Source organism: Leptopilina heterotoma, unplaced genomic scaffold (genome assembly GCF_015476425.1).
Source record: "Leptopilina heterotoma isolate Lh14 unplaced genomic scaffold, ASM1547642v1 Lhet_21, whole genome shotgun sequence".
In the NCBI taxonomy this organism is placed as follows: Eukaryota; Metazoa; Arthropoda; class Insecta; order Hymenoptera; family Figitidae; genus Leptopilina; species Leptopilina heterotoma.
In genome coordinates, this window is record NW_025110925.1 from 1,337,261 (window position 1) to 1,360,830 (window position 23,570).

Consider the following 23,570-nt stretch of genomic DNA (forward strand, 5'->3'; position numbering starts at 1 on the left):
AGAGTCTTACCACTGAGCCAAACTTACTTGTAGTGTATTAAGATTTTTGATAAAATATGAAGAACTTTAAAAAACTTACAAAGATTATATACCGTCGAGAATCTTAATACACTACAAGTAAGTTTGGCTCAGTGGTAAGACTCATGATTACTATGCACATGGTTCTGGGTTCGAGTCCAACTTTGTGAAATGTTTTTTTCTAAATTATAAAATTATTCTAATTTTATCTGAATATTACCTTAACATTACGTTAATATTACAGTGTAATATTACCTTAATATTACCAGGTAATATTCTCTTGATGTAACAACGTAATATTACCTCCAGGTGGACATTTTGATATCCCAGTAAGATCACTGTAATATTACAGTGTAATATAACGAATCTCCAATGTAATATTACAGTGATGTCAAGATAAACTTACGTGCTCCTTGGGCTTTTATGTTTTATTTATATAAACAGCTACCTACAGAGCCGCGTATGCACCTTCATGCTTTTAACATGAGAACATAATTTGGCGAAACTTCGTCAAAATAAAAATATTTTTTATAAATTTTGTTTTTCAACCAAAAAGGAATTACTTTATCTTTTTTCACTCATCTACTGGTCTTGGTTAAAGTATTTCATGAAAGTTTTTGAAAATCAAAGTTTGAAGAATTTTAATTGTAAGTTCTAAAAATAATTAAATTATCGAAAGTTTTAATAAAAACCCTTCAAATAAAAATTCGAAAATGAAAAATTTATTAAAAATTGATTTGTTATTTAATTTTATATGTTTACAATATTGTGAAACTAAGTAAAAATAATTCTTGTTTGGCTTTTTAGAAATCAACAATATTTTAAAAATATAATTGCATTCCGACAGGTTCGATTTTAATCAATTTGTTTTCGTTTCATAACTTACATTTCTATATGCCGAAATTTAAAAAAAATAGTAAGGTAATAAATAATATATATTATTATTCTGTAAAATTATAATTCTACAAAAAAACAATTCGCGTAAATTGATGTTCGATTAAAAATGATAAATATATTATTCATTAGGATATAATAATTTAAACAAGTTTAATTATTGTTAATTGATTTTATAATAATATAATACAGTAAAATTACCCGAAATTGTTCATAAGCCAAAAATGTAGAAACTTCAGAGAATTACACAAAACGGAAATTTCCCGAATCGGGGTCGAAATTCGAAATGCAATCTGTGCAATCTCAATCGCAAAGTTCAATAGGTTCGCGAACGAGATTCATGAGATAGAAAAGGACAATAATATATCTATATCCTTTTCTACCTTATGCTTTGCGTTCGTGCACAATTGTGCTCAGGCCTTAGGGTGAAGTCCCATGGCAGCGTTTTGCGTTGCGTTTTGTAACTAGGCCATGAGTGCAAATATAGCAAACATATATCTTCATCTCTCTCACACTCATGGCCTAGTTACAAAACGCAACGCAAAACGGTGCCATGGGACTGCACCCTTAATGGTCAGAGAAGCAATAAAAGTATTTCTGCAATAGCTTGAAAATGCTTTTGTTTTGTCCGATTCAAAGTAATTACATATTCTGCATTCAAGTTTAAAAAAATTTGCTTTCTTTCTAATGATATAAATTAAATTTGTACACAGAATTGTCAATCATTTTAAATCAGACAAAACAAATGCATTTTCAAGCTATTGCAGAAACACCTTTACAGCTTCGTGTGAAGGCGATTTTGACTGAATGCACCTTTAAACTGTCGAAACGAAAACGATTCCAGGTACAAAAAATATTGTAAATTTATTAATTTCATTCTAATTTAACAACATGTAAATTGTTTTACAATGTTAATCATATTTAATGAAGAAAAAAAAATTCTTTTCTGATTTTCAAATATCTATTACATCAAGTATTAATAATTTTCTATTGTATAAGACAAATTTTCAAGTGTATTTTAGGTTAACTATTTGTGATTGTCAAAAACGTCAATAACAATCCCCAAATTTTTTCTAATTTCAAAATTGTACTTTAAAATCTTTAAAATTTAATTGCGCCGTAAAAAAAAAAAATTTCTGTTTATTTATATTTTTATTATGAAATGTTCTAGAGACTTAAAAAATTGTATCTTTTTTAAAATCTGCGAAATTCAATTTCCTCTTGAAAAATTAATACTTTCAATGCTTCAGTTTTACAACTTTTTATAAAATAACTCAATTTATTGCTTAATATTTTGCAACTTCAAAGTAGTAAATGTAAAAGAAATTTTGAAACTGAAATATTGATTAAAAGTATTAATTTTACAAGAGGGAATTTAAATTCGCTTATTTTCGTAATTTTACACTTTTCTGCTAAGTCTGACTAAAATGGTCTTATTATTATTATTATTTCTGATGTTTCTAGAAATGACTGTTTGTCACTACATTTTATAGAGCGGTTTGCTTTTTTGTGCATATTGTATACGTGATAAAAATAAAAATTAATACGTAAAATACTATTTTACACAGTTCTAAATAAATAGTTTTCCCGGAATTTTATGAGAGTGGGAAAAAAGGTCGGCGAACCTCAAAAAAGAACCTAACTACTTTTGATGCTTTTTTTATTACACCAAAATTATAGTGACGTCTTGAGACTGCAATCGTAACAATAAGTCTAGAAACGTCAGAAATTCTGACTAAATTTCCGTCGTTTTGTGACTATTTTTTTTAGTAGAATTCTATTTATTTGTGTAAGTTACGTTTTCTCTAAGTATTCTCGCAAATAACGTGTTTTCATTTAGCAGCCATCTGTTTCTATAACTATTCCATATAAAAACTCTAAAACTGCAGTAAAAAATAATACAAATTTCATGAATTTTGTTTTAGATTGAGTTTACAAGCCTTGGTAAATCCTCTGAGTAGCATTATTTTGAAGGCGATTATTTATTTCGAAAATTCTTCAATTGCTGGATAATTGGGTACGTATTGTAAAAATTATATTTTTACTTTAAAGTACAAATTATAATTGACAAATAAAAGTGCATGTAAAGTTTAATGAATGAAATTCAAATTATATTTTAAGATATAATCGAAACTGTCCCATCGCTAAGTGTTTATAAAAAGGTCCGAAACTTTTATAAAGGACCGAAGTCAATAGTTTTTATTCAATTCAGGTGAATAAATAATTCATTTAAACTGAATTTATTCTTGAGGGCATCCGGGAAAAAAGTCTTCCTGAAAAAGTGATTTGACGCATGTCTTCTCATTCGTAATTGTGACACCGAGCTGGTATTTTTCGGGTTTATTAGATGGGAGCGTAATTAAGAATCTGCTCCTGTTTTGGAAAATGAAAATTTTGGAAATAAGTGTTTAAAAAAAGTTATAAAATTTAAATTTTTGTGGGACAAGTTAGTTACTCGACATTATTTCTTTATTTTTATTATACCAGCAGAAATATTAACTGCCGTATTTCTCTCAAATTTTGTATCTTTTATTTTGATTTTTGTAACTTCTCAACGATATTTTTCATCTTGATAAAAAACGCTATCATCTTCCTTATAAAAATCGAAGAAAATTACTTATAATAAAGTTATTCATAAAATCCATATCGAAAATTTTCACAAATACAATCCTTCCTCTATAAGGAAGCAATAAATTGTAAATTGTATGAAAATCTACGCTTTTATCTTCGTTATATTTAAAATAATGTGATAAAATAATACAGATTATTTTATTTTTGTTTCAGATTGAGTTTATAGATAATGACAAGTCTATAGATGAATCCTCCGTGCTGTACATTTTAAAGGCGACAATTTATTTTGGAAAGTCTACAATTGGAGGATAATTGGGTGTGTATTCTAAAAATTTCATATAAATTTTTGAAAATTAAAGTTTGAAGAATTTTAATTACAAATTTTTATAATAATTAAATTCTGAAAAGTTTTAATGAATAATACTACCTTCCACTTGACGTCAAAAAATGTTCAAAATGTAATACACATTTTCGTCAATTCGTGTAATCAATTTGACGAAATGGCTGAACCGGTGATTCGACCAAAAAAATTTTTTTATTGTCTTTGTATGTGAGAATTTAGTCGACAATTATTTGTTTAAAAACGTTCTTATGTGTTATGTAACATTTATTTTTTAATGAAAATCGAATCAACCATTTAGGAGATAATCAAAATTTAATTTTCAAAAAAATCGTTTAACTCAAAAACAAAATTTTTTTTTCCATTTAAAACTTAGTGTAAATAAGTTTCGTAGGGTAAGCCTGGGAGAGATGGCCATAGATTTTTTAAAGTACTGTAAAAATTATAAAAAGGCGATTTTTGTCTAAACTTTTATTGATAATTAAACATTTAACGAAGAGATATGGTCACATGTATGCGGAAGAGATGTCCAATACTTATAAGTTTTTGCTTCTATAGCTTAAACTTCATTTTTAATCGTTCACATTACTTTTCTCTTTTTCTGGTCGCATTTTAAACATTTATTATAGGATTTAATGCAGTTTTCATGTATACCCAAAAATTTAAAACACTGCACTGAATCCAATCTTCAGTAAACGTCGTTTGATTGTAACTTTCGCCTCAACCTACAAATAGATCTTCTGAAACATCCAAAATTAGCATAAAAAATTTTCATTAACTCATCCAATTATACATGCTAAAAGTAAACATCAAAATATATTAAATAAATAAGGCAATTTTTCCTTTTATTTTTTTATATCGAGGCGCAAATTATGCATTACTTAAAAAACTTAAAATTAAAAATTATTTTAAAAAAATAACAATGTAACAAAAAGAAATCTGAAATAATAATTAACAAAATAGAAAAAAATATTAATATTATTTCATTTTATTTGTTCCAGGTAATAAACGAAAAAATTCTTTTCGGAATTGTAGATCATCAATTTTTCTGTTTACAGAATGTCGTCGAACAAAGGAAATGAAAAATATGAGGATTTTGAGAATTACTATAGTACTGACGATTACACGCCTATTTTTCTTGCCGTTCACAATGGTGATTTAAATAGTGTTAGTACTTTGCTAAATGAATATAATTTAGCAGAAAATATACATGAGAAAAGAATGTTGCATGTGGCAGCAGCACGAGGTCATCTACAAATTGTCGATTTGTTGATAAAAATTGGAGCTAGAATTAATGTCGAGGACGTCAAGGGAAGAACACCTTTTTATATAGCTTTACTGCAAAATAAAGTCGAGGTAGCCGAATTTCTATTGGAAAATGGAGCACGTATTGATATTCCAAGAGAGGGCGGAAGAACAACACTTCATGTCGCGATAAAAACGCAGAACATTCAAATTGTCGAGAGACTTTTGAAACCGGGTGCTATGGTCAATGTACTAGATGATGTGTCCAGCATGAAACCAATTGATCTTGCTGCCAGTCTTAATAATATCCAACTTGTGGAACTTCTTCTGAAGTACGGCGCCAAGATGGATGAAAGTGATGAATTTTGCGAAGGACAAAAAGTTGACCATAAAAGAATGACAGCTCTTCATTTTGCCGCTGAACTTGGCAATTTAGAAATGGTCAAATTATTAATGACGAATGGCTTTGACAAAATTGAAGTGAAAAATTTAAAGGATAAAACACCCCTATGTGTAGCAATAGACAATCATTGTTTAGGTATTATGAAATATATGTTTGAAAGTGGATCAAAAATAAATGAGGATATTCCTCTCATCGACCTCTGTAGAACTGATGAACATATACATGTCTTAAAATTTCTGCTTGAACACGGTGTAAAACTTGTTACGGATCATACAGAAACTCCAATTTATTTCGCATTAGACAAGCACGAGTTTAAACTTTGGAGGTACCTATTAACCTGCTATTCGAAAATTGATTCTGTATTGTGCTCCAAGGAGACTGAACTTCATTCCGCTGTGCGCGCTAACGACATTGAAAAGGTACAAGAAATTCTCAAAAAAATGAAAGTAAAATCTTTATCTGGTGAATTGGGACAATTCGCAGTTTACATCGCCGTTGAAAACGGAAACGAGGAAATGTTAACGATTCTCCTAGAAGCAGGCTGTTCGGTTGAAAGTTGTTTTAGGGACAAATTATCTCCTCTTCATATTGCAGCCACATTCGAACACACACGTTTAGTCGAAATTCTTCTGAAGTACGGTGCGAGGATTAATTCAGAAACAAGAGCACTCCATCGCCCATTGGATTTTGCAGCAATTATGGAAAATTTAAATATGATTAAATTTCTCATAGACTCTGGTGCTAATCTCATAAGAAAAGATGACTACCTTTCATCACTAGACTACTTATTAGACGAATGTAGAGTTTCAGAAACAATGACACCTTCAATGTTTCAAAATCTTTTAAAAATTACGGAATTGTTATTGATTGCCGGGGATCTCGTGCATAAAAAAGAAAGTTCTGTTAGTTGTTTGTTGTCATTTGCTAATATTTTAAAAGTTTCTATCGAGGATGAACAAACTTCAATTAGTGACAATAAAGAGATTGTGAATAGTGAGGAAGAGAAATGGGAATATCGTCCTGAAATTGTGAGATGCTTGCTTAATTATTTAAAGAAAAAAATGTTTAAACAAGTTCTAAATGATGCATTAATGTGTAATGCGAGTATTTGTGAATTTATTATCGAATACTATGATTCCAATTTAATTCCCATCGATTATGAATTTAGTATAAGTAGTGATTGGAATAATTTATTTATAGTGAATGAAACAATGGACGTTTACACGCTTTTGAAAATTACAAAAAATAATTTAAATTCTCGTAAATTAAGAGAAAATGATGATGAACTTTTAAAGTTGATAATTGCACGGCTTGAACTGATAAACCCCGTTAAAAACTCAGTATTTTGTTCTGACATAATTGAATATTTTCCATCAAGTGAAGATAAAACAAAAATTCGAAAATTTCAAAATGAATGTCAAGAGCAGATATTAGTTATGCAAAAAACAAAATTTAGCGATAAATTAAATTTCACTTTTCACGATATTCTAGTAAAGTCTACTGAGGAAATTGCTAGTTGCGTAAGGAATGTAAAATTATTAAATACCAATAAAGTATCGTATAATAAATTTCCAGCGTATAAAAAATTTGTAAAGTTGTGTACTGAGAAAGTAAAGCGTAGAATTGAGTTTATTGACATATCCACGAATTGTTTGTATCATTACATTCAAAGGAATTATAAAATTAAAATTTCAACAGCTGATGTAGAAGAAATTTTACAATATCTTTCAATGAGCGATCTTGGAAAGTTGTCAGCAGTTTTTTCTAAATTTTTAGACTATAAAATAAAGTGGTAAATTTTAATCAACGATGGAAAAAATTTGAAATTTTATTATAATAGTATCTCAGTCACAGTTTCTATGCTTTTTAGTTCAATTAGACTGAAATAGTTTTAAAAGATGCTTCTTGTTATCAATTTGTTGCATCTACTGCAACAAGTTTTGTACTTCCGATTATATTTTTGTATTGTCTATTATATTTTTGTACTTGCGCTGTTATAGGTAAGTTAAAGTTAAGCAAGAATAAATTATTTAATATTTCGCGCTAGTTTCATTGTCAACTAATCATGGTAGAAGTACCTTTATGTTTTATTTATATAAACAGCTACAGAGCCGCGTATGCACCTTTATATGCTTTAATATGAGAACATAATTTGTCGAAACTTCGTCAAAATAAAAACATTTTTTATAAATTAGATTTTGTTCTTTAACTAGAAAGCAATTTACCTTAACTATTATTTACTCATCTACTGGTCTTGGTTAAAATATTTCATGACAGTTTTTGAAAATCAAAGTTTGAAGAATTTCAATTGTTAGTTCTAAAAATAATTAAATTATCGAAAGTTTTAATAAAAATTCGAAAATGAAAAATTTATTAAAAATTATCTTGAAAAAGTTAATTTAGTGTTGAAAAATACTATCGTTAAAGTAACGTCAAAATATGGGACACATTTTTGTCAATTCGAGCACACTGAAACATTTCTATATGCCGAAATTTAAAGAAAATAGTAAGGTAATAAATAATATATATTATTATTCTGTAAAATTATAATTCTACAAAAAAAAAAAACAATTCGCGTATGTTGATGTTCGATTAAAAAAGGATAATTATTATTCATTAGGATATAAAAATATAAACAAGTTTAATTATTGTTAATTGATTTTATAAAACACTAAAATTACCAGAAAATCATTCCTTTTTCCACCTCTTTTTTCGTATAAAGAAATTGTTTATAAGCCAAATATGTATGTAGAAACTCCAGAGAATTACACAAAACGGAAATTTCCCGAATCGGGATCGAAATTCGAAATGCAATCTCAAGCGTAAAGTCCAACGCACAATAGATTCGCAAACGATATTCATGATATAGAAAAGGACATAAATATATATATGTGGACGTCCACATGAAAAGGGCCCATATTGTCGGTTCTAGTTTTCGAGATAATCGCAATTTAGTAATTTTTGAGCAAATTCTTAATTTTTTTTTTATTTTTTATTATCAATCTATATGTTTTGGCAAGTCGAATCATGCGGTTTTCATTAATTTATCGATAATTTAACTGTTTGATTTCATTGGTTCTTTAGAAAAATGAAAAGGCCCATTTTGTCGGTCATTTGCAAAAGTAATCCGTATTTTAAAAATGGAGGTATAGAAAAATTTAAAACCTCTTGATTTTTCATCTCTAAGGTGTCCTGGACTGTAAACAATTCTTATCTGAATAACTTCTCAGAAGAACCAGAGATATTGATGTTAGAGTCTTTTTTTCGTAATTATCGAAATGAAAATTTGTATATTTCGTCAATTTTTTCATAATAGAGACTGTCAAAAATTTTTAAATAAGTTTAATATCTATTCTTTTTCTTCAAATGACACAATAAAATTGTACCTAATCATTAATCCTGTAAAAAAATGGTTTTTTAATAGAAAAACTGTCCTTTTTAGAAAAGGGCCCATATTGTCGGTTTCTCGTACTTAAGTACGAAATTTTTCAAAATTAAGAGGGGGGAAGGTTTTAAAAATTAAAAACTTATTGGTTTTTCATCTTTTAGGTACCCTGGAATGTAAACAATTCTTATCTGAATAACTTTCCAGAGGAACCAGAGATACAACAATTAGTTGGTATCGCAATCTTTAATTCCGTTTTTCTCGAAATGAGGTTTTTGGCGTTCTAAACTTTGAAATTCCGTAACTCAGCGAATTTTTAACCAAAAAAGTTCTAAGACCACTCAAAATTTTCCAAATTTTGCCAGGAATACGCCCATATAGATAACTTCAGTAGTGCCAAAATGGGCCCTTTTCATGTGGACGTCCACATATGTCCTTTTCTACCTTATGCTTTGCGTTCGTGTATCAATTGTGCTCAGACCTTAATGGTTAGAGAAGCCTTTACACCAAGCAATAAAAGTATTTCTGCAATAGATTGAAAATGCTTTTATTTTGTCTGATTCAAAGTAATTACATATTCTGCATTCAAGTTTAAAAGAATTTGCTTTCTTTCTAATGATATTAATTAAATTTGTACACAGAATTGTCAATTATTTTAAATCAGACAAAACAAATGCATTTCCAAGCTATTGCAGAAACACCTTTACACCTTTGTGTGAAGGCGATTTTGACTGAATGCACCTTTAAACTGTCGAAACGAAAACGATTTCAGGTACAAAAAATATTGTAAATTTATTAATTTCATTTTAATTTAACAACATGTAAATTGTTTTACAATGTTTATCATATTTATTGAAGGAAAAAAACAATTCTTTTCTGATTTTCAAATATATATTACATCAAGTAATAATAATTTCCTATTGTAAGAGAAAGTTCCAAGTGTATTTTAGGTTAACTATTTGTGATTGTCAAAAAGGTCAATCAAAATTCTGAAATTGTTGCTAATTTCAAAATTGTACTTTAAAATCTTTAAAATTTAATTGCGCTGCATAAAACAATTTCCTGTTTATTTATATTTTTATTATGAAATGTTCTAGAGACTTAAAATTTTTTATCTTTTTTAAAATCTGCGAAATTCAATTTCTTCTTGAAAAATTAATACTTTCAATGCTTCAGTTTTACAACTTTTTATAAAATAACTTTCAATTAATTGCTTATACTTTGAAACTTGAAAGTACAGTAAATTTAGGAGAAATTCTGAAACTGAAACATTAATTAAAAGTATTAATTATACAAGAGGGAATTTACATTCGCTGATTATCGTAATTTTACACGTTTCGGCTAAGTCTGACTAAGTCACTACATTTTATACAGCGGTTCACTTTTTTGTGTATATTGTATACGTGAAAAAAGCTCAAGAATGGTATTAAGTTCATGAAAATTAAGTTTTTTTAGTAGAATTTTATTTGTTTTTGTGAGATACGTTTTCTCTTAGTACTCTCGCGAATAATTTATTTTCATCTAGCAGTCATCTGTTTCTATTTAAAAATTCCATTTAAAAACTACAATTACAGGAAAAAATAATACCAATTTTATCAATTTTGTTTTAGATGGAGTTTACAAGTCTATAGATGAATCCTCCGTGTTGTACACTTTGAAGGCGACAATTAATTTGGAAAAGTCTGTACAATTGCAAGATAATTGGGTATGTATTCTAAAACTTCAATTTTTATTTAATTTAATCTAAAAACTCGCATTAAGATTTACGTAAAATCGGACATCGCTAATTTTTATACATAAGTGGGTAAATCTCATGATATGATATTGGAAAAAAATGGGTACTATAGGATATATAATCATTAGAATAGAAATTCCTTTTTTTTAAATTAAGTTTCTATACACATTTGTAAATATTGCTGTTAAGTAGAAAAAACTATAAAAGATTTGTTTCATTCAAATTAAACAAATTTATTCCCTGAAAATGCTGCAATCAAGAAATTTAAGGTGTATCTCTAAAAATCTATTCTTTTCTATACATTTGCGATGACCTGGTCTAGTAAAAGGGACTTACGTGCGAAAACAAGTTTTTGAGAAAACAATGATTGAACTTAAAGGCTCATACCGCTTTTCACGCCTGAAAATTTATTTTTTTTGTAGAATTTTTTACAATCCCTATAGATTTTATTGGTCTAGATCGTTTTTAGTTCAACAAACCCTTACAGAAGAAGCCAACCATTATTAAGGTGGTTAGTTCAAAATCAATGATAATAGAGAATTACTTGAAAACTTGAGCAAAATTAATTAACCTATTAATGCACATTATTGTTGAATCTGAGATTTTTTTATCGTACGGTTCTCGAGATATTGTCGTCCAAAATTTAGTATTTTTCTCAATGTTTGCATTTAGCTAATGGACGCCGCGAACGAAAAACTGACTATTTGATATATATCACTTTATAACTTTTGATGCACAATAAGGATTCATCTCAAAATTAAAACAAAACTAATTTAATATTCAAAGATAAGAATACTTAAAACACTGTACAATTTATCGTTTAGTTACAGAGTATTTTTATTCCAAAAAATATAGTTAAATAAAAAATTTTTGTCATTTCGTTTGATATGGAGAATGTGGCAACGTTGCAACTGCCGCGGAGGAAATAGAGTACGCGAAAATTCAAACCAGTTCAAGTATTTAGAAAAAATTTGCTTTATTCATCTTTGTCCAAAAAAATCCATGAATAAATTTTCGTAATACTTATTTACTTTTTTGAAACAATTCATGAACTTTTCTTTTAATTGGAAGTAAACTATATGCGTATAAATTAAATACTAAATTGACATTACCTTGAAAAATTAAATTTTAATTTCAAATTAAATTATTATTATTATTACTGTTATTATTAAATAAATATTATTTTTAATTATTTAACTAATTTTCAAATTTTGTATTTAAATATGAAATAAGTATTAATAATAAATATAAATGCAGAAAGAAATATTTACTCTTAAATTTCTCGATAATGTGCGACTAACAGTTGTCACCCAACAAATACGGCACTGACCGGTTTAAATGACGTGAAATTGGTAAACATTCATTTTCTAATAAATTTCCCTCTGTTCACAGGCACTTTTTATAAAATATGACAACGTTCATTTGTCACAAATGTTTTTAATTGTCTGAATTGAAAAGATCTTGTTAATCTATACAGAAACACGGTTGCAGCGGTTGCAGCATTGGAATTACAGTAGCAATTTAATCTTAATGCGAATCATTTTGACAGCTGAGCCTTTGCGCTCCCTGCATGCTTCTGCCCTCTACTGGCAAAATGGCTGTAACTCACGTCTTGCCGCCTGTCATTACATTACTTTTGTAATTCCAATCCTGAAACCGCGCTTCTGCATGGATTAACAAAATCTTTTGAATTCAGACAGTTAAAAACATTTGTGACAAATGTACATTGTCATATTTTGTAAAAAGTGCCTGTGAACAGAGGGAAATTTGTTAGAAAATGAATGTTTACCAATTTCACGTCATTTCAAACAGTCAGTGCCGTTTATCTTGGGCGATAACTGTAAGTCGCACATAACCTACAAAATTCAAAGACCATCGAACGTTCTTAAATGGCAATTGATTTTCCATTTTGTCTTACTAATATTTACACGTAGTTGCATTAAAATATTGATTATAATCACAAATCATCACGAAAATAAAATCAAGTTTACAAATTAACATCAGCTGTACGTACATGCAGTGACTGCAGTGTTGCCACGTCTCTAACTACAAAACACTACGTTCATCAAAACATTACTATTTTTTATTTAATTTTCTATTATTTACAAATTTATACATCGTAACTTAAAAAATAATATTTAAAAATGTGATTTTTTATTTTATATTATAATATTTATTTCTTTTTTGAACTTTTAGAAAAAAAAATTTTACTTTTGACTAGCCTCCTGGAACTAAACACCTTAAAACCAATTAATTAAAACCCTTGAAAAGGAAAACATTTTCTCTTTTTAGAGACCACATCAAATCTTTGTAACTTGATATTTTATTTGAAAATTATCAATAACCACTAAAGAATACACTGCAAAAACAAGTGTCTTATTTTGAGACGTTTTGTCTCCATATTTGAAACACATAAGATGTCTTAGTCTTAGTTATTATTTGTATTTTTATTATGTTGGTTACCTTAGTTTTAGGACTCTGTAATTAATATTAATATTATGTACTGTTCCTTAAAAGAGTGTCCATTTCGTCGTAAGATTTTCCCATATAAATAACTGAACCGAAAGATAGTTTTTAATTAGTTCGCATGGATGAATAATTTCACGTTTTTTGTTCATTCTCTTTAATAATAATTAACAATATAGATAAAAATATTTATATTATTTAATTTTATTTGTTGCAGGTAATCAACGAAAGAATTATTTTCGAAATTGTAGTTCATCAATTTTTCTGCTCATTATATCTTTCTAATACGTATTGAATTTTTTTTATCACTTCGCGAAAAATTTACGGAATGTCATCGAACAATAAAAATGATCCCAGTGAAAAATATGAGGATTTTGAGAATTACTATAGTACTGAAGATTACACACCTCTTTTTCTTGCCGTTCACAATAGTGATTTGAATCGTGTTAATACTCTACTAAATAAAAAAAATTTAGAAAAACATGTGCATGACAAAAGATTGTTGCATGTGGCAGCAGCACGAGGTCATCTACAGATTGTCGATTTATTGATAAAAAACGGAGCTAAACTTAATGTCGAGGACGTCAAGGGAAGAACACCTTTTTATGTAGCTTTACAGCAAAATAAAGTCGAAGTAGCCGAATTTCTATTGGAAAATGGAGCACGTATTGATATTCCAAGAGAGGGCGGAAGAACAACACTTCATGTGGCGATAAAAATGCAGAACATTCAAATTGTCGAGAGACTTTTGAAACAGGGAGCTATGGTCAATGTACTAGATGATATGACTCGCTTGAAACCAATTGATCTTGCTGCCAGTCTTAATAATATCCGACTTGTTGAACTGCTTCTGAAGTACGGCGCCAAGATGGATGAAAGTGGTAAGTTTCGCGAGGAACAAAAAGATGATCATAAAAGATTGACAGCCCTTCATTATGCCGCTGAACTTGGCAATTTAGAAATGGTCAAATTATTAATGTCGAATGGCTTTGACAAAATTGATGTGCGAAATTTAAACGATGAAACACCTCTAGGTGTAGCCATAAGCAAACATCGTTTAGGTATTGTGAAATACATGTTTGAAAGTGGATCAAAAATAAATGAGGATATTCCTCTCATCGACCTCTGTAGAACTGATGAACATATACATGTCTTAAAATTTCTGCTTGAACACGGTGTAAAACTTGTTACGGATCACACAAAAACTCCACTTTATTTCGCATTAGACATGCACCAATTTAAACTTTGGAAGTACCTATTAACTTGTTATTCGAAAATTGATGCTGTATTATGCTCCAAGGAGACTGAACTTCATTCCGCTGTGCGCGCTAACGACATTGAAAAGGTACAAGAAATTCTCAAAAAAATGAAAGTAAATTCTTTATCTGGTGAATCGGGACAATTCGCAGTTTACATCGCCGTTGAAAACGGAAACGAGGAAATGCTAACGATTCTCCTAGAAGCAGGCTGTTCAGTTGAAAGTTGTTTTAGGGACAAATTATCTCCTCTTCATATTGCAGCCACATTCGAACACACACGTTTAGTGGAAATTCTTCTGAAACACGGTGCGAGGATTAATTCAGAAACAAGAGCATTTCATCGCCCATTCGATTTCGCAGCAGTTATGGGAAATTTAAATATGATTAAATTTCTTATAAACTCTGGTGGTAATCTCATTAGAAAAAAGAAATACTTTTCATCACTAGGGTATTTATTAGACGAAAGTAGAGTTTCAGAAACAATTACACGTTCAATGTTTCAAAATCTATTAAAAATGACAGAGTTGTTATTGATTGCCGGAGATCTCGAGCATAAAAGTGAAATGCATGTTGGTTTTTTGTTGTCATTTGCTAATATTATAAGAGTTTTTAGCGAGGATGAACAAACTTCGATTTGTGACAATAAAGAGATTGTGAATAGTGAGGAAGAGAAATGGGAATATCGTCCTGAAATTGCTAGATGCTTGCTTAATTATTTAAATAAAAAAAAACTTGAAGAAGTTCTAAATTATGCATTATGTTCTAATTTAAATATTTGTGAATTTGTTATCGACTACTACGATTCCAATTTCATTTTAGACAATCTAATATTTAGTGGAAGTGATTGGAATGATTTATTTGTAGTTAACGAAACAAAGTACGTTTACACGCTTTTGAATATTACACGAAAGAATTTATCTTTTGGTGAATTGACAGCAAATGATGATGAACTTTTAAAGTTGGTAATTGCACGTCTGGAACTGTTAAATCCCAGTTGCGAAAGAATAATTGAATATTTCCCTTCTAGGGAATATAAAGCAAAAATTGGCAAATTTCAAAATGAATTTCGACAGCAGATAATAATTATGCAAAAAACAAAAGTTAGCGATAAATTAAATTTCACTTTTTACGATATTCTAGTAAAGTCTACTGAGGAAATTGCGAGTTGCGTAAGAGATGTGAAATTATTAAATACCAATGAAGTATCGTGCGATAAATTCCCCGCGTATAAAAAATTTGTAAAGTTGTGTACTGAGAAAGTAAAGCGTAGAATTGAGTTAATTGACTTATCCACGAGTTGTTTGTATGTTTACATTGAAAGGAATTATAAAATTCAATTTTCAACCACTGATGTAGAAGAAATTTTACAATATCTTTCAATGAGCGATCTTGGAAAGTTGTCAGCAGTTTTTTCTAAATTTTTAGACTATAAAATAAAGTGGTAAATATTAATCAACGATGAAAACAATTTGAAATTTCATTATAAGATTATCACAGTTACAGTTTCTACGTTTTTTAGGTCAATTAGACAGAAATATTTTTAAAAGATGCTTCTTGTTATCAATTTGTTGCATCTACTGCAACAAGTTTTGTACTTCCCATTATATTTTTGTATTGTCTATTATATTATTGTACTTGCGCTGTTATATGTAAGATTAAGTTAAACACTATTAAATTATTTAATATTTCGTGCTAGTTTCATTGTAAACTAATCATGGTAGAAGTTTTATGTTTTATTTATAAGAGCCACAGAGCCGCGTATGCACCTTTATGCTTTAATATAAGAACATAATTTGCCGAAATTTCGTCAAAATAAAAACATTTTTTATAAATTAAATTTTGTTTTTTAACTATGTAGAAAGCAATTACTTTAACTATTATTCACTCATCTACTGGTCTTCGTTAAAGTATTTTATGACAGTTTTTGAAAATCAAAGGATGAAGAATTTTAATTGTAAGTTTTAAAAATAATTAAATTATCGAAAGTTTTAATAAAAACCCTTCAAATAAAAAATTTATTAAAAATTATCTTAAAAAAGTTAATTTAGTATTGAAAAATACTATCGTTAAATTAACGTCAAAATAAGGGACACATTTTCGTCAATTCGAGTACACTGAAACCCGCAGAAATCCAGACTGTTGCATTGTATTCCGACAAGTTTGACTCTAATCAATTTGACTTAAAATTGATGAGCTATTTCTCTTTGGTGTGCTAATTTTATAACTTACATTTCTATATGCCGAAATTTAAAGAAAATAGTAAGGTAATAAATAATGTATATTATTGTTCTGTAAAATTATAATTCTACAAAAATCGATTCGCATAAATTGATGTTAGATTAAAAATGATAATTATTATCCATTAGGATATAATAATTTAAACAAGTTTAATTATTGTTAATTGATTTTATAATAATATAATACAGTAAATTTACCCGAAATTGTTCATAAGCCAAATATGTAGAAACTCCAGAGAATTACACAAAACGGAAATTTCCCGAATAGGGATCGAAATTCGAAATGCAATCTCAATCGTAAAGTACAACGCACAATAGGTTGGCGAACGAGATTTATGAGATTGAAAAGGACATAAATATATCTATGTCCTTTTCTACCTTTTGCTTTGCGTTCGTGCAGCAATTGTGCTCAGGCCTTAATGTTTAGAGAAGCAATAAAAGTATTTCTGCAATAGTTTGAAAATGCTTTTGTTTCGTCCGATTCATGGAGCGTTTACACCTTCTGTAAAAATTGTCCAGAAAGGAAAATTTGCATTGGAGTAAGAGAGTCAGATACACAGTCTGTCTCTCTTACTCCAATGAAAAATTTCCCGTTCTGAACATTTTTACCGAAGGTATAAATGCTCCCTCAAAGTAATTACACATTCTGCATTCAAGTTTAAAAGAATTTGCTTTCTTTCTATTTCTAATGATATAAATTAAATTTGTACACAGAATTGTAAATTATTTTAAATCAGACAAAACAAATGCATTTTCAAGCTATTGCAGAAACACCTTTACACATTCGTGTGAAGGCGATTTTGACTGAATGCACCTTTAAACTGTCGAAACGAAAATTCCAGGTATGTACAAAAAATATTGTAAATTTATTAATTTCATTTTAATTTAACAACATGTAAATTGTTTTACAATGTTTATCACGTTTATTTAAGGAAAAAAACGGTAAATTCTTTTTCGGATTTTCAAATATCTATTACATCATGTATTAATAATTTTCTTTTGTAAGACAAAATTTCAAGTGTGGTTTAGGTTAACTATCTGTGATTAAGGCTGGAGTCCCATGGTAGCGTTTTGCGTTGCGTTTTGTAACTAGGCAATGAGTGCAAATAGAGCAAACCTATATCTGTATCTCTCTCACACTCATGGCCTAGTTACAAAACGCAACGCAAAACGCTACCATGGGACTCCACCCTAAGGAGGAATGGTATACCTAATCGGGCCAAAAGTTTGTGACACTTAGGGGAATTTGTAATTTTGTTATTTAAGCTACATAAAGCAGTTTTTCTTATTGAAATCATAAAAGTAGACATCAATGAATATTAAAAAGTATATATTAAATAAGGAAAAGATAATAAATTAATCAAATTAATTTTTTTTATAAAAGCAGAAAATAATTTTTGTTACTGTCTGTACGAATTTAAAACCTAAGAAAATAAAAGTTACTGAAATTTTCTAAAAATTATTTTCGGATTTATCGAGTATTCCATTGCAAACTTTGAAAAAATGCTATTATTACGTATATATGTGTCTTATTATGCTGTAATATTAATGTTATTAATTATAAACATTGTCAAATAACAATTTGTAATGAGCGTTTAATCGTGACAACCTCGCAATGCAAGTAGTTTGTTTTTTGATCGTTGGTAACAGTGTCAAGTGTTATGATTTGCATTTATGTGGTTAAAAATAATGAAAATTTGTCATTTTTGGTACCTTTGGCGCCATCTCTTGGTTCTATGTACCACTAAACAGCTGTCACATGTGAGTTTTTATATGCAGTGTTGCCACGTTTTCTCTGTTTGTCTGTCATAAAATTAGTTTTCTTCCAGAAACTAATTAATTACTTTTAAACTAATTAGTGAATAAAAAAGAACCTTTGTGATTAATAAAGCTTAAATCTTGATCTTCAAGATACAATTTTTACAAAAAATTCTGAATGTTTTAAGTATTAAATTTTTAATGATAAACATGCAAATTCGTGCTTTCCCCATAAGAGGTAATGTTAAATTAAATAATTTTTAACTTGTAAACTATTTAGTGAAAAATTCTGAAATTTGGTGGGTAACTTTATTATATAAAAGCAAATCATTTCCCAAAATATCAAAAGATTCTGAATGTTTTGAATTTCTATACCATTCCTCCTTAACAAAAAGGTCAATAACAATCCCCAAATGTTTGCAATTTCAAAATTGTACTTTAAAATTTTTTTAGTGTAATTGCGCTGAAAAAAATTTTTTTTAACAGTTCTAAACAATAGTATTTTTCCCTGGATTTTATGAGAATTGATCATAAATCAAGAAAAAGAAGTACGGCGAACCTCAAAAAAGACATGACTACTTTTGATGCTTTTTTATTACACTAGAATTATAGTGACGTCTTGAGACTGCAATCGTAACAATAAGTCTAGAAACGTCAGAAATTCTGACAAAATTTCATTCGTTTTGTGACTATTTTTTTAGTAGAATTCTATTTGTTTTTGTTGTATTTGTTATTATTTTTTTGTTTTTGTTTTTTAACGTTTTTTCATCTAGCAGACATTTGTTTCTATAAAAATTCCATATAACAGTGTTCGATGGTCTCTTAAATTTCTCGATAATGTGCGACTAACAGTTATCACCCAACAAATACGGCACTGACCGGTTTAAATGACGTGAAATTGGTAAACATTCATTTTCTAATAAATTTCCCTCTGTTCACAGGCACTTTTTATAAAATATGACAACGTTCATTTGTCACAAATGTTTTTAATTGTCTGAATTGAAAAGATCTTGTTAATCTATACAGAAACACGGTTGCAGCATTGGAATTACAGTAGCAATTTAATGCGAATCATTTTGACAGCTGAGCCTTTGCGCTCCCTGCATGCTTCTGCCCTCTACTGGCAAAATGGCTGTAACTCACGTCTTGCCGCCTGTCATTACATTACTTTTGTAATTCCAATCCTGCAACCGCTTTTCTGCATGGATTAACAAAATCTTTTGAATTCAGACAATTAAAAACATTTGTGACAAATGTACGTTGTCAGATTTTGTAAAAAGTGCCTGTGTGCAAAGAAAAACTCGTTCGAAAACGGTTATTTACTAATTTCACGTCATTTCAAACAGGCAGTGCCGTTTTTTTTGGGCGATAACTGTAAGTCGCACATAACCTACAAATTTCAGAGACCATCGAACGTTCATAAATACTGTAAAATTACAGAAAAAAATAATACCAATTTTTACCAATTTTGTTTTAGATTGAGTTTACAAGTCAATAGATGAATCTTCCGTGTTGTACATTTTAGAAGCGGTAATTTATTTTGGAGAATCTACAATTGCAAGATGATTGGGTATGCATTCTAAAATTTCAAATTTTTATTTAATTTAATCTAAACACTCACGATATGATATTGGGAAAAAATGGGTACTACAGGATATATAATCGTTAGAAAAGAAATTCTTTTTTTGTAAAATCAAGTTTCTATACATTTGTAAATATTGCTGTTAAGTAGAAAAAATTATAAAAGATTTGTTTCATTCAAATTAAACAAATTTATTCTCTGAAAATGCTGAAATCAAGAAATTTAAGGTGTATCTCTAAAAATCTATTCTTTTCTATACATTTGCGATGACCTGGTCTAGAAAAAGGGACTTACGTGCGAAAACATTTTTTTGAGAAAACAATGATTGAACTTAAAGGCTCATACAACTTTACACGCCTGAAAATTTATCTTTTTTGTAGAATTTTTTACGATCCCTATAGATTTTATTGGTCTAGATCGTTTTTAGTTCAACAAACCCTTACAGAAGAAATCAACCATTATTAAAACCAATTGATTAAAACCCTTGAAGAAATTTTCTCTTCTTAGAAACCATATCAAATATTTGTAACTTGATATTTTATTTGAAAATTATCAATAACGACTAAAGAATATTCCAATATTTTTTATAGTATTTCATTTTATTTGTTTCAGGTAATCAACGAAAGAATTTTATATTACGTATTGTAATTTTTTTTTATCATTGCGTGAAATATTAACAGAATGACGTCGAACGATGAAAATGATGATTCCTGCAGTGAAAGTTATTTTTATGATTACAGTGACGAATATGAGGATTTTGAGAATTACTATAATACTGACGATTACACACCTATTTTTCTTGCCGTTCACAATGGTGATTTGAATGGTGTTCGTACTCTGCTAAATGAAAATAATTTAGAAGATAGTGTGCACAACAAAAGAATGTTGCATGTGGCAGCAGCACGAGGTCACCTGCAGATTGTCGATTTGTTGATAAAAAATGGAGCAGAAATTAATGTCGTGGATTTCAAGGGAAGAACACCTTTTTATGTAGCTTTACAGCAAAATAAAGTCGATGTAGCCGAGTTTCTTTTGGAGAATGGAGCACGTATTGATATTCCAAGAACAGACGGAGAAACAACACTTCACGTCGCGATAAAAACGCAGAACATTCAAATTGTCGAGAGACTTTTGAAACAAGGAACTATGGTGAATGTACTAGATGATATGACTCGCTTGAAACCAATTGATCTTGCTGCCAGTCTTAATAATATCCGACTTGTTGAACTGCTTCTGAAGTACGGCGCCAAGATGGATGAAATTGATGAGTTTCGGGAAGAACAAAAAGATGTCCATAAAAGAATGACTGCCCTTCATTTTGCCGCTAAACGTGGTAATTTAGAAATGGTCAAATTATTAATGTCTAATGGTTTTGACAAAATTGATGTGAAAAATTTAACAGACAAAACACCCCTAGGTGTGGCAGTAAGCAAACATCGTTTAGGTATAGTGAAATATTTGTTTGAAAGTGGATCAATAATAAATGAGGATATTCCCCTCATCGGCCTCTGTAAAACTGATGAACATATAAATGTCTTGAAATTTCTACTTGATCACGGTGTAAAACTTGTTACGGATCATACAGAGACTCCACTTTATTTGGCATTAGACAGGCAAGAGTATGAACTTTGGAAGTACCTAATAACCTGCTATTCGAAAATTGATGCTGTATTGTGCTCCAAGGAGACTGAACTTCATTCCGCTGTGCGAGCCAACAACATTGAAAACGTACAAGAAATTCTCAAAAATATGAAAGTAAATTCTTTATCAGGTGAATTGGGACAATTCGCAGTTTACATCGCCGTTGAAAACGGGAACGAGGAAATGTTAACGATTCTCCTAGAAGCAGGCTGTTCAGTTGAAAGTTGTTTTAGGGACAAATTATCTCCTCTTCATATTGCAGCCACATTCGAACACACACGTTTGGTGGAAATTCTTCTGAAGTACGGTGCGAGGATTAATTCAGAAACAAGAGCTCTCCATCGCCCATTGGATTTTGCAGCAGTTATGGAAAATTTAAATATGATTAAATATCTCGTGGCCTCTGGTGCTAGGTTCTCTAAAAGAAGTGAGATTCCATCACTGACACATGTACTAAGCAAGAGGAAAACAATTACACCTTCAATGTTTCAAAATATAATAAAAATAACAGAGTTGTTATTAATTGCCGGAGATCTCGATCATAAATCAATGTTCGTCGTTGAAACATTATTGAAAAGTGTCATGAATTTAAAAGTTTCTCGAAAGGATGGAGAAAGTTCGATCACTGACAATGAATATAACCTGAATATCGAGAAAAATAGAAATAAGGAATTTCGTTCTGAAATTATTAGATGCTTGTTTAATTATTTGGACAACAAATTACTTCAAGATGTTATAAATTTATACTTAAGTCATTGGTACAATAATGCAAGTATTCTTGAAATTATTATCGACTACTACGATTCTAAATTTCTCCCAGAAGAATTTTATTTCTCTGGAAATAATTGGAATGATTCATTTATAATCAATGAAATAGATGACGTTCTAAAACTTCTTGACATTTTAGCAATGCAGGACGAGGAAAGTTTGTATGCCTTAGGAAAGAATGGCTTAGAAGTATTGAAATTGATAACTGCTCGTCTAGAATTGTTTCCACCTGGTGCCCAGGCACTAAATGAATATTTTCTTTTAAAAGAAGATACATCAGAGTTTGGTAAACTTCACCATGATTGTTATCAGCAGATAATAAGTATGCAAAGAACAAATGTTATCGATGAAGTAAATTTGACTATTTACGATATTCTCGTTAAGTCTAGTGATAAATTAGTCAATTGCATAAAAGATAAAAGAATATTAAATACCATCGAATTATCGTATGATAAATTTCCCACGTATGCAAAATTTTTAAAGTTACGTATTGAGAAAGCAAAGCGGAAAATTGATTTGATGGACATGTCCATGAATTGTTTGTTTTATTATATTAAACGAAATTTTAAAATTCAATTGTCATTATTTGATATTGCTGAAATTTTGCAATATCTTTCAATGAGCGATCTTCGAAAATTATCATCAGCATTTTCTTAATTTTCACACTATAAAAAAAGTGATAAATCAACGATGAACCAAAGAATATGCAGTTGCACTATAATATTATGTCTCACACTGTTAGCTTTTACATTTTTTACTTAAATTAGACTAAAAAGTTTTTAAAAAATACTTCTTGTTGTCAATTTGTTGCATCTTTTGCAACGATTTTAGTTCTTCTATTTTTGTACACTTTCCATTATATTTTGTGTACTTACTTGTATATATGAGATATTAAAACATTGTTTTAGAATTAAAAATTTTTGATTATTTTTTCTTGAGGGCATCCGTGAAATATCTTCGCCAAAAAGTGGTTTGTTGAAAGTCTTTTCATTTGTAAATGAGACATCGGGCTGGTAAAAGGTCAATAGAGACACTTTAAGAGTAAAATATTGACTTTTGCATTACTTGATAATATTAAATTTTTCCAAAAAATGATCCGACGAAAATTAAGGAAAGATTGGCAATTTTGAAGGCGACAATTTATTTTTGAAAGACTAGAATTGCAGGATAATTGGGTGTTTAAATATAAAATATAATATATATTAAATATAAAAATAAAATATATATATATTTTCAAAATATATTTATTCTGTTAATACAAATGTCAT

The 23,570-nt window shown here is 29.1% G+C and overlaps 3 protein-coding genes across 8 annotated transcripts; all 3 read left to right on the forward strand.

The window, feature by feature from the left end:
• Nucleotides 1-1,686: 1,686 nt before the first annotated feature.
• On the forward strand, nucleotides 1,687-7,510 carry LOC122501471 (ankyrin-1-like). Its single transcript, XM_043610954.1, has 4 exons — nucleotides 1,687-1,756; nucleotides 2,838-2,929; nucleotides 3,697-3,799; nucleotides 4,825-7,510. Exon 4 carries the CDS (start codon nucleotides 4,883-4,885, stop codon nucleotides 7,265-7,267), a length of 2,385 nt encoding a protein of 794 aa, XP_043466889.1. The 5' UTR covers nucleotides 1,687-1,756; nucleotides 2,838-2,929; nucleotides 3,697-3,799; nucleotides 4,825-4,882; the 3' UTR covers nucleotides 7,268-7,510.
• Nucleotides 7,511-9,603: 2,093 nt separating this feature from the next.
• Nucleotides 9,604-16,114, forward strand: LOC122501473 (ankyrin-1-like). Its single transcript, XM_043610956.1, has 3 exons — nucleotides 9,604-9,628; nucleotides 10,467-10,561; nucleotides 13,275-16,114. The coding sequence occupies exon 3, from the start codon at nucleotides 13,386-13,388 to the stop codon at nucleotides 15,759-15,761; it is 2,376 nt and encodes a 791-aa protein (XP_043466891.1). The 5' UTR covers nucleotides 9,604-9,628; nucleotides 10,467-10,561; nucleotides 13,275-13,385; the 3' UTR covers nucleotides 15,762-16,114.
• A 1,250-nt stretch (nucleotides 16,115-17,364) lies between these two features.
• LOC122501474 (ankyrin-3-like) lies at nucleotides 17,365-23,434 on the forward strand. Of its 6 annotated transcripts, none has more exons than XM_043610959.1 (3): nucleotides 17,365-17,395; nucleotides 19,789-19,881; nucleotides 20,506-23,431. In XM_043610959.1, exon 3 carries the CDS (start codon nucleotides 20,575-20,577, stop codon nucleotides 22,957-22,959), a length of 2,385 nt encoding a protein of 794 aa, XP_043466894.1. In that variant the 5' UTR covers nucleotides 17,365-17,395; nucleotides 19,789-19,881; nucleotides 20,506-20,574; the 3' UTR covers nucleotides 22,960-23,431. The 6 variants fall into 6 exon arrangements, with proteins under 6 accessions (XP_043466894.1, XP_043466896.1, XP_043466892.1 ...); XM_043610961.1 differs by having other exon boundaries at nucleotides 17,375-17,495; nucleotides 20,634-23,434; XM_043610957.1 differs by having other exon boundaries at nucleotides 17,375-17,495.
• The last annotated feature ends 136 nt before the right edge of the window (nucleotides 23,435-23,570 follow it).

Coding starts and splice junctions, on each gene's coding strand:
- LOC122501473 (XM_043610956.1), top strand. CDS start 13,386: ATGTCATCGAACAATAAAAATGATCCCAGTGAAAAATATGAGGATTTT.
- LOC122501471 (XM_043610954.1), top strand. CDS start 4,883: ATGTCGTCGAACAAAGGAAATGAAAAATATGAGGATTTTGAGAATTAC.
- LOC122501474 (XM_043610959.1), top strand. CDS start 20,575: ATGACGTCGAACGATGAAAATGATGATTCCTGCAGTGAAAGTTATTTT.